This window comes from Centropristis striata, chromosome 16, assembly GCF_030273125.1.
Source record: "Centropristis striata isolate RG_2023a ecotype Rhode Island chromosome 16, C.striata_1.0, whole genome shotgun sequence".
Lineage (NCBI taxonomy): Eukaryota > Metazoa > Chordata > Actinopteri > Perciformes > Serranidae > Centropristis > Centropristis striata.
Window position 1 is genome coordinate 14,967,073 of NC_081532.1, and position 14,110 is coordinate 14,981,182.

Below are 14,110 nucleotides of genomic sequence, written 5' to 3' on the forward strand. Positions count from 1 at the left end.
GTTGAAATAACGGAAAAGAAAGGCACATGCGCATTGGCTCGAGCTCCATCGGAGGCGCCATTGCTTCACAGGGACTGTAGTTCAAGTTTTCCTCCCCACACATGGAAAGTCAGTTATGCGGGGATAATAAAAAGACTCCAAGCCCCAGCCACGGTCGCTGCTCTTTTTCTCGTCAAGCAGGGGGAGTAGACACAGCTGGAAGGATAATAAGATGCGCATGAATTTACAATCTGGAATAAAAAGATAAGAGAAAATAAATGGACGGCTCGGTTAGTCTCCACACGCCTGTATGTGAAACTTATGTCGGTGTTTGTTTCATGTGAGTTACGACGCTGCGCTTTTGTTTGCGACTTCCACAAAGTGCAGACTTTTAAAACTCCGCTTCCCTCAGTTGATGGAGTTACAAAGTTTCTTCTGTAAACTCACAATGGAAAGAAAAGCGCCCTTCGCTGACTGTGAAGGTAAAGTATTATTTCAGAAATATTTAAGGCGACGTTTGCTTGTATACGGGCTTTACGTGGAGCGATAGTTGGACTACAACTACAGTCCTTTCTGAATGTGTAAATTCAGCTCTTGTATAACTTGTTTTGCTGGCATTCTCGACTCGGGTTGTGTTCTGCCAGCAAGCCAATCGAAAGTGGGAGGGGTGCAGATGTTAAGAAGCCCTGGTTCCAGATGTTTGTGTAGTTTGAATTCTTGTAAACACAGAAATCATACGCTTTATCAACTTTTACGTGTCTTTTACACTTTCGTTTGATTGTTATGCGCACGAGCTCAAAGCCCTGTCGTTGTAATTATTTTGTGAAGTTGACCAAAGTAGTCGCTAGTTAAGTTAAAAATAAATATATCATACATGTAAGTTAAAGCTGCGGCTCCTTCAGCACGGTCCATTTACAAAAAAAGGGCACGTTAGCTTTAAGCTAACCCTGGAAAGCACTTACAACCAAAACAATGCAAGGCAGCAAAACACAACACAAATAATAACCAGGGAGAAGTTGAATTTAAAGTTTTGAAAGCTTATTCGAGCAAAAGCAACCACTAGTGAGGATTTTGTGGTCATAAAACAGTGTAACTGACTAGTAGTAGGCCTAAAATCTATTTACTGAGTGTGTTACTTAAAGGCAGATTGGCTGAAAGATGATTTATTAATTTAATTCAACTAAGAACTCTTCAAATTGAGAAGAAAAGTAGCTGTTTCATTCATACAGACAGGCTGCTTTTCTCTACAACGCAGCAGAATCAGAGCCTCTAATGTGCACCACTCCACTACTGTCTCTACTGTATTCAGATAGGTGAATAGTTTTTTTCATTATAAAAATAGCACCCTGTGTGTTTGTCTCTCTGTGTGTATGTTTGTGGTGACAGGCTTCCTGTGGTCAGAGTGGATTACTGACTTGAGTAAGGAGAAAGAGCCCCACTCCAGGATATGAAGCTTGTTGCAGTGATTTTGCTGCACAAGTCTGCGGATTGTTCACAGACTTTTCCTCCATCACCTGCCCATCTAGTGAATGTGTTGTGTGAGCTCAGGTGGGCGGATTGCCTATTACCCTCTTAATTTATGAAAAACAATGTCGCTTTGATAAAAACACACAGTGCTGACTCACTACCACTGATGAGGACCAAAGATTCCCCCTACCAAGAGCTGCTTTTTTCTGCCAGCCTTCACTAAAACCTCCACCATTCAGCATTCCACGTCGCCATTGGAAGAAACCCAATGTCTGCCTCCTCTCCCCCATCCTTACCTCGAGCCTTCCAGCACTCTCTCCATCCGCCCGGACCGCTCTACACGCGGCTGTCCAACGGCAGTCACAGCGTCCCCAGCCCCACCAACTCCCGCAGCTCTTTCCATGGGGTGTCCTTCCTGCTGCAGATCGGCCTGACCAGAGAGACGGTGAACCTGGAGGCCAGTGACCTGTCGCTGTCCTCTGTCAAGGACCTGGTGTGCTCCATAGTGGACCAGAAGGTAAGAGTCTCATTGAAGCGCCCCCTTTCCTATGTTTCCCACTCTGTTTTCACTTGGAAAGGACATCTCTCATCAAACATTTTTTCTCTAATGTCCTCTGAAGTGAAAGGTTTTCCACAAACACATGCAAAATGACTACAATTAGCTTGTTTGTCAAACTTTACCGAAGGCAGTGGAGGACCAACATGATGCGCTGACATGTGTTTTGCCATCTTCTACCATATTCATCTGTTTAGGTTTTGTTTTCCAAAGGAGACATCTGGGCCTCGTGCCCCAAAATGAGTCAAACACCGCAGAAGCATGCACACAACAGCACTGACGCTCCTCTAGTTACAGGACACTGTGTAGTAGCACCAGTTATTTACATTGTGGTATAATGTTACTGGACGTACATGGTGCAAACAGGCATAAAAGCTCCTCTGCACACATGTATACAGAACTACTCTGTGGTTTTGCTCTGCCTGTGTGATGCTGGACCTATTTTATTTTCCATGACATTGGTAATGTGTTGTAATGACACTGGAGTGTAGCCTCGGCGTGCAAAGTTGCTTTTAAATACAAGTAGGTTTCATCATTTGCCATCTCATATTTGGTTGTGTGAGAAAGTGCAAATCAGCGGCGCCAGCTTTAATTTGCCTGTTCTTGTTCGTTTGTGCTGAAAGTGGTCAGGCCAGGCATGATCATAGCTTGCGTCTGCCTGTTTATAATGTGCAAAGTAAGAATGAGGGTAAAACATCTGCATTTTTTTTTCTAATCTGAAGTGGCCCTTATATTATAAAGCATTGTAAAGCTGCAACACCACAGATCTTGTGCCTTTCATATGAAGTGGTTTTGTGGGTCAGAAAAATATGTTAATTGCACTACAAACACCAAATAACATAAAAAAAAAAGTATTTCACTGAAACTGGAGTCCTATAATAGCAGTTCATTTGTACAGTAAGTGATGCAAAAAGTATCACAATATATTATTTATCTACCAAATTGAAAGCATTATTACACATATGTAGAGTAGGTGCTGTAAACCGCTTATTCATTTATTGTCTTCTTTGAGCCCATGCATGTGTACTTCATAGTTGTGTGGGATTAATGGTGTGTAAAGCCTGTTGGAATAATGAAATGGCTCCTGTGTGCATCCACACGTTGATGTTTTTCTAACCTCTTGTGTATAATGATGATTACTCCCTTTGTGTCCGTAATTATCGCCGACTGAATAAAAAGAGGGTGATTAAGCAAAAGCACTTTCATCAGCCACCAGGATCTGAACATCTAGGTCGGCCGGAGCTATATTTGTGTTTGAGATGATGATAATGGAAAATAAGGAAATCCAAAGGAATGAGGAACAGACTTGTGTTGAACAACAAGTGGAAGATAGTGAAGGAGCTATCTGTATCAAGCCCGTGTGTCCTTTGGTTCCATGTTGTCCAAGTTGACATTCCAGAGGAGCAGGGTAATGTTGTTGTTCTTTACGAGGTCTGCTGATTCTCACTAGCTAGTTATGAACAGTTCTGGTCCGCAGAGCAGAAAATCTCATCACTGCGCATATTTACATGGATCCTGTAACATATTGGCATAGTTGCAAGAATCTGTAACAGGAAAAGGGTGGGAAATACGATGCTTTGAAGACAACTCGTAAAAGAAAATCAGTGCAGTGCATTCATGGTGAGTGAGCGCTGATAATCTGCCAAAATGAGATCAGCCTCACCTATTGCTCATATGCAATTTTATCACATTATATCACATGCATTCATTTAAAGATGCATGCACTGTAATAAACTATGGCAGGAAACTATCTAATTTATGGACAACAGTCATGGGAACTTGGAAAAGGCCTTATATACAATTAACATCTGAACATACTGTACATCCTTTTCATCATAATATACTGTACATCATCACCACAGAACATATCCAGCCAGTTCATCCACATTTCTTCTATAAAACACTGCCAAATGCAGTGCACTGCCTCAACTATTTTGTGAAATCCAGCCACATGGCTTTGATATCAATGGAAAATATGACTGTGGGCCTTCTGCGCTCTCCAGTCCATCCCTGCCTCACTTCTTGTTCTAAAATATGCATGACAATGGTGAGCCTTTTAACAAAGTCTGCTCATCCGGGCCAACTTTTCCAGCTGAGGATCTCTGACCCTGGCTTAGCCGCTGACAGTCGTCCCAGGATGTCTCCAGTCAGCAGAACCTCAGGTGTCTGTCAGCGGAGGCGAGGCAGGAAAAAGCTTTGGACTTCATCTGGTAATATCTGCATGGAGATAGAGTCTGGATGGAAGTGTATTCCCCCCTTCGTGCTGCCGTTTCCTCCGCTGAGAGCTGGCCTGCTCCACTAAGTGACTCACCTCTCAGCCATGCAACAAACAGGGATGCTTACCCCGACTTAAAGCGGTCCATTCAGTGTTATATTTTCTGCTGTGTCAGCTGTTGAGAACATTCAGTAGGGATTTAGTTGTTTGTAAACTATGATGTGAAGCATGTTGATATCTTGGTAGCGTCAAGAACAGCAACCCAGATTTTACTGACATGATATCCCAGTGTGCTTTCAGGCCTACTGGTAGATGTAGTCCTGTGTGTCCTGTCACTGCTCTGGGATTTTACCAGTAGGCAGATAAACTACCTTAACTCCACTAATTGACCTGTTTGAATAGTAAAACCGAATATATAGTCGACCCAAGGGCTTAATGAGAGTCCCGGTGATACCTACAGTGTGGTTAGGTGCTATGTTGAAATTTGCCATAGTCAGCCAATGTGCACCAATGATTGCTGATTCGCACAGTGAGGGCCAGATCTATCTCCACATTTTGTTTTAGTGCTGTGCCAGCTGCCTGCAGAACAGTCGCTCACCGTTGATTCCAAGGGGTGCAACCGCGGGAGACGATATTATATTGGTTATGTGGACAATAGTGGTGTTCCATCAACAAATTTAGATGTGCATTTTGAAGATTTGCATGAGAAAAGCTTGATGGAAGCACCAAAATTTGATAAAATGTTTTGAAAATGCACATAAAAGTTTTTACGCTCGCTTGAGGTGGTTTTTGTCCTTTTCGAAAGACAGTTAATGCACCAAACGGGAGATGGAAATGCTTTTTTTGAACAAGTTCTGACATAGCGAACATTTAACTCACTCAATTTAATCAAATTCCTGAAGACTTCTCTCCATTTTCTCTTGTGTGTGGCCGAAGTTGTCCGATTAGCAACCTCGTTTTTTGTTGTTGTTTTTTCTCTCTCACGCAATCTCTACTTCTTCTACTGTTTACTGACGGATTAGCCTACAGCAGTACATTACACTGCCATCTTCTGACGAAAGTACGTTTATGCAGCTTTGTTTATTCGTTCTGAACAAGTTGATGAAAACGTCCCCAATTCGCTTTTACTTTAATGCAGCATTTCAAAATGTTGCTTCAGAATTCCCTTCGACTTCAATGAAAGACGGCTAGTGATACATACAAAGTCAACCATTATACAGTTTTAATTAGATTCATTCAGGGGTCTCCGATGGATATGAGACAATATCATAAGGTAATTTAACACGATAACGAGGCCTGTATCAACTCACATCGGCAACTAAAACATGATTTAAGAAAAAAGAATAAATATAAAGTGGACATTTCTGAACAAAGGTTTACCTTAAAGATGATGATATGAATCCATATTTTTTACTTTGCATTGATGATATTGGATCACTGGTAGAATGTTATTATACAATGTCAATAAACTGCCCAAAAATACCCCACCTAAAGGCAAGGCAAGGCAAGGCAAGTTTATTTGTATAGCACAATTCAACACAAGGTAATTCAAAGTGCTTTACATACACATTAAAAACAGCAAGACACAATTGAAAACAGTAAAAACAGTCAATTAAAACAGGGAAGATACAGCAGGATAAAAAAAAAGAGATAAAATAATAAAAACAAAGGGTGACACTCAGCCAGTCACAGGCAGCCGTATATTTGTCCAATCACCTAACCCAAACCTACAGTGTATGTTAGGGTTTATAGTCGAGCATTTGTTGTGTCTTTCTTCAACTTCCTCACTCTTGTCTTGTATTTCAGTAATCTTCATCAGCATCAGTAACTAAGGAGAAAACACAAGCGGCCTTGTTGACCAATCAAAGCTTTTGGTTCCGCCAACGAGGTGTCTCTGTTGCTGCGATATATCTCGTGTATATTATATATATACACATATATATATATATATATATTTAAGGTGAAGGTCAGCTGCTGCGCAACCTTTGAGCCTACAGCCTTTATAGGTACACGGTAGCTTCTTAATGCTTTAGTATAAATCCAGCGTAACATAACACAGACACACAGGAGCCTCATTTAGGCTGCTTGTATCTGCCATCTCATTCTTTCACTATGTTCTCAAAGCTTGTGACCATAGCTTAAGGACAGAGAGTTGAAGTGAGTGCTTTATTTTGTTGCACTTTTGCTTTTGTTGGCAAATTTCTAGTGTTGTTTTTAGTGGTCCTCTTTGGAGCATGTTCCTTCACCGGTTGTGTGAGGTCTTTCCGTGTAATAGACAGGAACATCATGACAAACTAGCTCATGTCTTATTTTCAGTGAGCCATTGTTTTAAAGATGCTTGTTAACTTGCAGAGAACTCACTCTACAAACCATGGATAGAAGCCTGCACGCTATATCAGATGCACCCTGGAAGCAGTTGGACAGCTGTAAAATTTCCAGATGTTTGCATGCGCTCTCTTTTACTGTACATAATGTGTCATGGATTCAAGGTAGACATTTCATACCTTTCCTGAACCCTTTAGTTTTGAATCAGTCTCATTGTTTGAGCCATGCACAGTTTTGTAGGCCTATAGATTTCGTATATGGCTCATGCGTCTTCCTGCTAAAGACTCAACCACATGACTTGGCCAGCGTCCACAGAGTAGTTTTGTTTTCTCTCTTTTCTCTGTGCTGATCTGAAGTTGGTTTTGATAGTAGTGGTTTGGACCACATTCACCAACTTCAGTGGTTAAGGTCAGCCTTAGTCCGGGGGAACCTGATCTTGATAGGTTCAGTCACAGTCTCTTAGAGCAGCTATTGCGGTTACTACTCCTGCAATCTACTGAATATAAAATATGACTGTTCTAGTGTCACCACTTGGCACAAGCGTATCAACTCGAAGCCAGGCTCCTTGAGGACTGTGAGAAAGGATGAAAGGAGCCAGCCAGTGGGTAGCGGAGACCCTTCCAATCAGGAACCCATCTAACCCACAACAGTGCATTGAAGGTCCCCTGTTGGCTATATGCAACTCCAAGCCTTGTTTCACTGGTTGGGTCCCGACATCTCCGTCTGGTTTTTAGACTTGATGAATGGCACGAGATAAACATCCATAGCTTCCACTTGTTGAGGGCTTCCTGTTTGGTGTCGCCCAAGTCCTCTCGTGCAGCCAGCAAAGGAGCAGTGGCGGGACAAAAGTTCATGACTCCCTGAGAATGACTCCCAGTTAGCCAGCTGGTCAGCCTGGATAGCCAGCCAGCTACAGAACATTCCTTTTTCACCCAGGCATTTTTGGAGGATGATGTGATGTTGCTGGGGATGGGTGGGATTAGACTGCTAGGAAACTGAAATATTTGAAGCTAAACACTTACTTTGGTAGTACTGAACATCTGACAAATTTTGATGGATGCTGTAATGGCTATCAACATCAGTCTTTATGGGACTACAATTGATATCTACAATTGAATTCTCAATGGAGAGGCTTTCTGGTGAATGTTGGCAGGCAACATGTTTTATATAAATATACAGTGTAACTTGGCATTACTTAAAGGTTTTTCTCGCTATCAAAGGAGATGATAAAGCTAAGCAGGATGAAGGAAGTTTGAAGTTCTTCTGGCAAAGGTAATGGAAAAACAACATGAAACCTTCGCCTCAAATGTTACTTTTATGAATACTTTAATTTTAGCGTTTGTCCTTAGGAAGTTGCTTTTTGCTTTTTCACTCCAGCTGGAAATGCTGTGAAAGGCAGCTGCCTCAGCCACAGGTTTCCCTACTGGTTTTGTCAGTGCTCTAACTCCCAGTCTCTGGTTGAGGGCTGTACAGCTGCCACTGTAATTAGCGAGACAAAGACCTTTTTGAGTCAGGAACAGGCTACGCTGGACAACGTACAGTAAAAAAGCAGAGTGTTGTGAAAACAAAAGGATTTGGATTGATCTGAACCTTTGAGCAATATCACTTGCATGACGCAACGTAACACTTGGCAGAGAAAACTAGATCAGCTCAACATTCTTTTTTCAAGATTAATTACATTGGGTTACATAAGAAGAAAAGGCTTTCTTTGGTGCTGTTTAGCTCAGGTTATTGTGTCCAAATGTGATCAAAAGACTAAGCTTAGATGATTATGAATATAGATTCAATATATGCCTGTATTTTCACCAGACTGTTTATCTGACATGTGTTTGCGGTTGGGGCTACATGAAACGATTAATCTGCTGGTCATTTTCTCTTTATTTAATTGTTTGGTCTATAAAATGTCAAAAAAAGTTAGAAATGTCCATTCCAGTAACTCAAAGTCCAAGCTAATAACTTTAAATTTCTTGTTTTGTTAGTAGAAAACCCCAAAATATTAAGTTTAGTATGATAGTAAATAGAGAAAAGCATTTTCTGATTGGTAAAAACACAATTTTCTACCATTTTTGCATGAAAAATTACTTCAATGATTAGTTCATTATCAAAATAGTTGGCTATTATTTTCTCGTTAATTAGTTGACCAGTCATTGCAGCGCTATATGTGGTCTTTAGGTCTTTCATAAAGCTAAAGCTGGTCTGGGAAACAGTATCTTTAGAAAGGAGCAAGAGAAGACCAAAAACAGTCATAAGGAGAAGAAAATGAGAAGAGAAAATAGCTAGAAAGAGGGGTGCAGATGGAAAATGGAGAGCCTGCAGTTCACATCGACCAAAACTAACTGAAACACACGGGAAATAAATCACCACCATCTCCCTCTCCCCCATCCCTCCCTCCCTTTGACAGTATAAGCCCACATCTGCATGTTCCTATAGAGCTGGCAGCCATATTTCACCCCAGAGGACGTCCCAACAGCACAGGGCTTTATGTGTGATATACATGAGGCCAGACGTTTCCTGGAAAGCACATTCAGCTCCATCTCAAGAAAAAACAGGTCACCCTCAAGTCAAAATATTCACTGTTGGTATTGGTTCTTGGTTATGGCCGTAGCCTTTTTCCAACTTAGATGGTTTTCAGTGCTCATTTGCAGGCTAACAGATGTATTCCAAAGCCATGGATTCGACTAAATTGATATCACAATTGGGACTGCTGAAAAAAAATCCCCAAACCTTCCATGTACAACTCAAAAGCGTACTTGCACAAGGAATCTATCAATTTCCCCAGTCTTGGAGTAATTTGTGGAAAAGGGAGAGAGAGAAGAAAAAGGAAAAAAAAGAATCTCTGAAGTTAAGTGAGCTAAGTAATTTCTACCATCTGCAGTGCACATTTCTGCCGCCTTGCTCTCCTCTAAATGTAAAGTGGCAAGGCAGAACACAGAGCCCGGCCACAAGAGTTAGAGAGAATGACAGAGTGGAGAAGAGTGGTCCTCTCCAGGGAAGGGGAGGGGGGCAGCCCCGCTGGCAGGACTTGCATGGGGCACAGAGGGGGTTGCGGTCACTGTACAGTTGATGTCCCGCCGTTCGATCACTGCCAGAACCATCAATAGAAGGCCGCTCCTGCCACCAAGTGTGGCTTTGCTTTTGGATTTTCTGCCCAAATGCCCTTCATCATACTTGACTTATGCCAGTGACGGGAGATAATCTTACATCACTCCAATCTCTGTTAATGCTGCCCGAACGGGCTTGTGATTGTGATTATATTGAAGTGGAAGGCAGCAGATATGTTGAACCATTTAATACCCAGGAATCCCGGGGACTTTGTCCTTGTGAAGCCGACCACGTGTGATGATTTAGGAGCACTTCCTGAGACACTCCACTAAGTTTCCATTCATAAATTTGTAACCGTGGCAGAACACAATTTGCTGAAAGAGGATATGTCATTTCCCTTATTAATTCACTCATTAACGGCTTGAGTTTCTCCTGTCCTTAGCCTGGAGTTCTTCCTTCGCTGCACTTTGCTGACAACCTCAGCACACTTGCATGAATTCAACCATGACAAATGCTGAAGAGGAGGGGTCGAGTGACACGCACACTGCCCTCTTCAGGATATTAACCCTCGATTATTTGACCTGGTTAATCGCTAAAGTCACTTTTCTGAACTGAAGAATGTCTCAAAAGGCTAGTACAAGCAGATGTTATAATCATGATGTGTTAACATGCCAGAAATGTTTCCAGCGTCCTGCAATGGGGACCACATGGTGTCTGTTGTAGCAACAGAGTCCTATCAGCGTGGCATTATTGATCCCCTGCAGTAGAAGCAGGTTGTCTTATTTTGTGTTGTTTTGTCAGCACTGTTTACTTTTCCTGTTTTTCAGTGTAGTGAGTGATCGGGCAAACTGATAGGAAGGTGGCAGGGGAAGTGCAATTACACGAGAAACCTACTGCGTTATGAAGGGGTAAGCTGTTGAGAGGCCCAAGTGAAAAGCACCAGAGGCAGAACGGAAAAAAAGTACTTGTGTTACAATTACACTTTTGTTTGATTGGGTTGTTTGAGCATTTTTTAAACCCAAGGGAAACAGTCAGCTACTCAGCATGACTCCGTTTGTCACTGTGTCTTTTTGCCGCACTCACTGTTCGGTTAGTTCCCCTCAGAGCCGCTCCCTGTTTCCATATTCTCTCCGCTCTCCAATATGCTGTGGTCGGCTGAGCAGCACAGCCTGCTCACTCTGTGTGCCTCTGCTCAAATGGCTTTTCTCTACACTGCACTTGCCATTATTCTTGTCTGTGTGTTTAAATGTTCAGAGAAATTGCCTTTGGGTGTCTATGTTTTGAAGAAGGTGACAGCCTGAGTGTTGGAATTTGGCTCCACTGAGTGTTTGGTTTAGTTTTGTTAAGTGGAGTTCTTTTGGGTACAATTGTGTTTCTGTGAAACTGCTCATTCAACAAATGAACGTCTGGAAAAGTGAGTCCTTATTATTAATCATAAAGAAAGAGAAAACCTCAAGCTGCTAGTGTCTGCCCACTTTCTGTAACGCAGAACGGGCCGCAATTAATAATGTTTCTGTTGAGCAACAGCAGCATGTTCCTACATCCTGCTATTACCGCTCACCTTTTGAACTCTGCCAGAACAAGAGAAAGTGCAGTCGCCATCAATCTCACATAAATTCCCCCCAGGTTCACCTGCTTATTTGCCCTGTGTGGAGGTGAATCTGGCGGCCGTCCCCTGCTACTCTAGGCCAGAGAGGGGAGATGGAGTGTGTACTGCAGTATATCTGTGAGGCAGAGGTGCTGGCGGAGGATCGCAGCGGGGCTATAACTCATCAGCAGTGTGCGGGGGCCTGGCCAAGCATGTCTTAGATCACACTGCTCTCTTCCTGAGAGGCCTTAGATCCTGTGACTCAGCCTTCCTCTCCTCTGCTCGGCCTCTGGACGCCGTTAATGCATGCAATACTCATGCACACACACACACACACACACACACACACACACACTCGAATACACATATGCATGCGAGCAAACACCCACACAAGTGCTGTCATCGAAGAGAGATGAGACAGTTTCTGTCATGTATGTTAAGAATTGGTGCTATTAAGCCACCTGGCTCTCATTGGGGATACAGTGGCTAGCAACCAAACACTGACCTCATCACCATTATCTCCACTCCGCTTCAGTGCTTTAGTATTTGAGGCCAAATTAGCACATAATACCATTGTTTCTCTGGATTCAAATAATCAAAATCCTGGTGAAATAATTGTAGGGTTTTTTTGGGGGGGAGCAACGTTATGTAAAACCAGGAAGATATTGGCGATAAGGGTCTGTGCAGCTGCAGAGCTCCAGGCTTGGGCCCATCATCTCTGATTGACTTGTCACTGTCCCAAGATTGGAGAATTTAGGAAGTGGCGTCTGCGATTATGTACGCCAAAGATGTTCATCAGGATACAGATAGCATGCGCTCATACATTTGAATATGCCACACAAACAGCACCCTAGTGGTGGTAATGCCGGAGTGGCAATAGCTGCCCTTTTACTTTTCCCCACCCAGATTTATCCTGCTGAACCAGTGCAACTTTCAGAACAACATGCCAGCTTTGATAAAAAAGAATTCACAAGCTGGATGCACACGATTCCGAAAAATCAGACAATTTGCAAACTAGTTCTCAATCTATTCCGATCACTACAATACAACTATAAAACTTTGATATAACTGCAACTTATAAAGTTAAAAAACTGTTAAGGAGCAAATAACTTGTACTAACCTTATGAGTTAGCTTATTATGCTAATATGGCTAGCAAAGTAATGTTAGCTGGATTTAATGAATTAGGCTTTATGCATTTTTTTTTCTTCCTTTTTTGTTTGTGAACATTATTGCCTTTGTTGTTATCATTAGGTAGAATTTGTGAAGCATCATGTTACACACCTGCTTCCCCATATAATATGTTAGCATGCTAGCTTGTACACCAGTTAACGACATTATCAAAAAAAATCCTACTTTTAATACAACTATTTTCCTGCTTAACCTTACAGTTACAGTTGTTTTGAAATAATAAGGTGGTATTGGTCACCTTGGTGGTTGGTGGAGATTATGCAGCTTATTAATACTATTAAATGTATGCCATTGTATCCATATGATTGTCTCTGTGGCCGATAATACAGTGTATGAGGTGGGCCCAAGGCTGGAGCTCTGCAGCGGGACCTTATTGGATTTGGCTGGGAACCATGAGCCACTGTGGTTGATGTAAATTGGGTAAGCGGTATAGCTTTGTTAGCGTCTCCTGATGATTGAGAGAGGTCTAGGATGACAGGTGTAGAGTCTCCTATGACGCTTTGGTGTGGACGAGACCCAGGACCTGAGCTCAGCGGTTAAGAGTTGTGATTCCACCATGTCTGCACCAGAAATGGAGATACACAGACGTATGCAGCTATCAGCTTACAGTAAGAAGGAAACCAACAGTGAATTAATTGCATATGAACACTTGGCACTTTTTCAAAACCCCCACTTTTTGCTTTTTTCCAGTCAGCTATGCCTCAGTCTGGCTGCAGTGTTCACACTTCTCTGAATCATGCAGGAAAAAGACAAGGGGTGAGAAGTGGTTTAGGGCTCTGAGATGTTGCTCAAACAACAAATTGCTTTGTCATTATGCTGCAGCTGCATAAAGCGAAGTGAAGTTACAGCTGAGTGACGGTGAAGATTTTCAGCCGTGGTGTGTGTTACAGTTTTGAAAGTGCATCGCTACGGCTTGATGCACATTGTAATTGACTGTAGCGGCAGATGTATTTCAGGTAAAGCTGTATTCCATGCTTGGCTGAAACTTTGAGAAGCATCAGAAGTCATTCAGACTGTGCTGTTGTGAAGAACACGCCGCTGTGTTCCACGATGACACAGCCTCATACAGTTCAAAGCCCATGAATGAGCCACACTCTGCCACATGGAAGGAAACAAGTTAGTCAGTCGTAGAGTGAGAAAGTCACAGCTTTTCTTGCTGCTCTCCCACCAAAATATGAGTTTCCTTTCCGCTGCATGTGGCTGCTTCAGTTGGTTACGCTCAGTGGAGTCTTCCTTTTGCAGTGGAAAAGACGCTGACTTGACTTCAGGAGGAGCACATGTTACTGCTGTGTGTAGGTTGTGGAGCATGATGGGATGAGTTTGCTTGATCCTGCAAGTGTACAAAGATGCCTGCTTGAATATAAACCATATGAGGGTAGTGCCCCTCCCCCCATCTTTCTGCCTCCAGCTGTAGTGTGTTTTTTTTGGCCTGTGCCTGCAAATAGAGGAGAATATAGTTTTACGTAATGTACCACTGAAATGAAGCATGCATCTTGGCTTTTCTGTTGATGCACGTGCTGCAGGGCAGAAGGGAAGCACATTCGATGCAGGTGTTTGACTCATCATGGATTGCGGTTAGCAGATCTAGACTATATTGTAACACTCTGCAGAATCATTTAAAATGCCTTGCTGAGTGAATAGAACAGTGGGTAATGTGGTGGATCCTGTCATCCTGCACCACAAAGCTATTTGTAAATGTTTCACCTGTTGCAATTAAGTAAAGCTCCCGAGTTCTCCAAGGATGAGTTC

General features: G+C 42.5%; 1 protein-coding gene across 2 annotated transcripts in view; it reads left to right on the forward strand.

Annotated features, from left to right (window-relative positions):
* The first annotated feature begins 205 nt into the window (after positions 1 to 205).
* The window catches only part of prkd3 (protein kinase D3), a 44,832-nt gene continuing 30,927 nt past the window's right edge, over positions 206 to 14,110 (forward strand). For both annotated transcript variants that reach the window (XM_059353758.1, XM_059353760.1), the window contains exons 1-2: positions 206 to 461; positions 1,366 to 1,963. In XM_059353758.1, the coding sequence (XP_059209741.1) occupies positions 1,715 to 1,963 (249 nt within the window). In that variant the 5' untranslated portion in view covers positions 206 to 461; positions 1,366 to 1,714. The remainder of the gene's footprint in view (positions 462 to 1,365; positions 1,964 to 14,110) is intronic.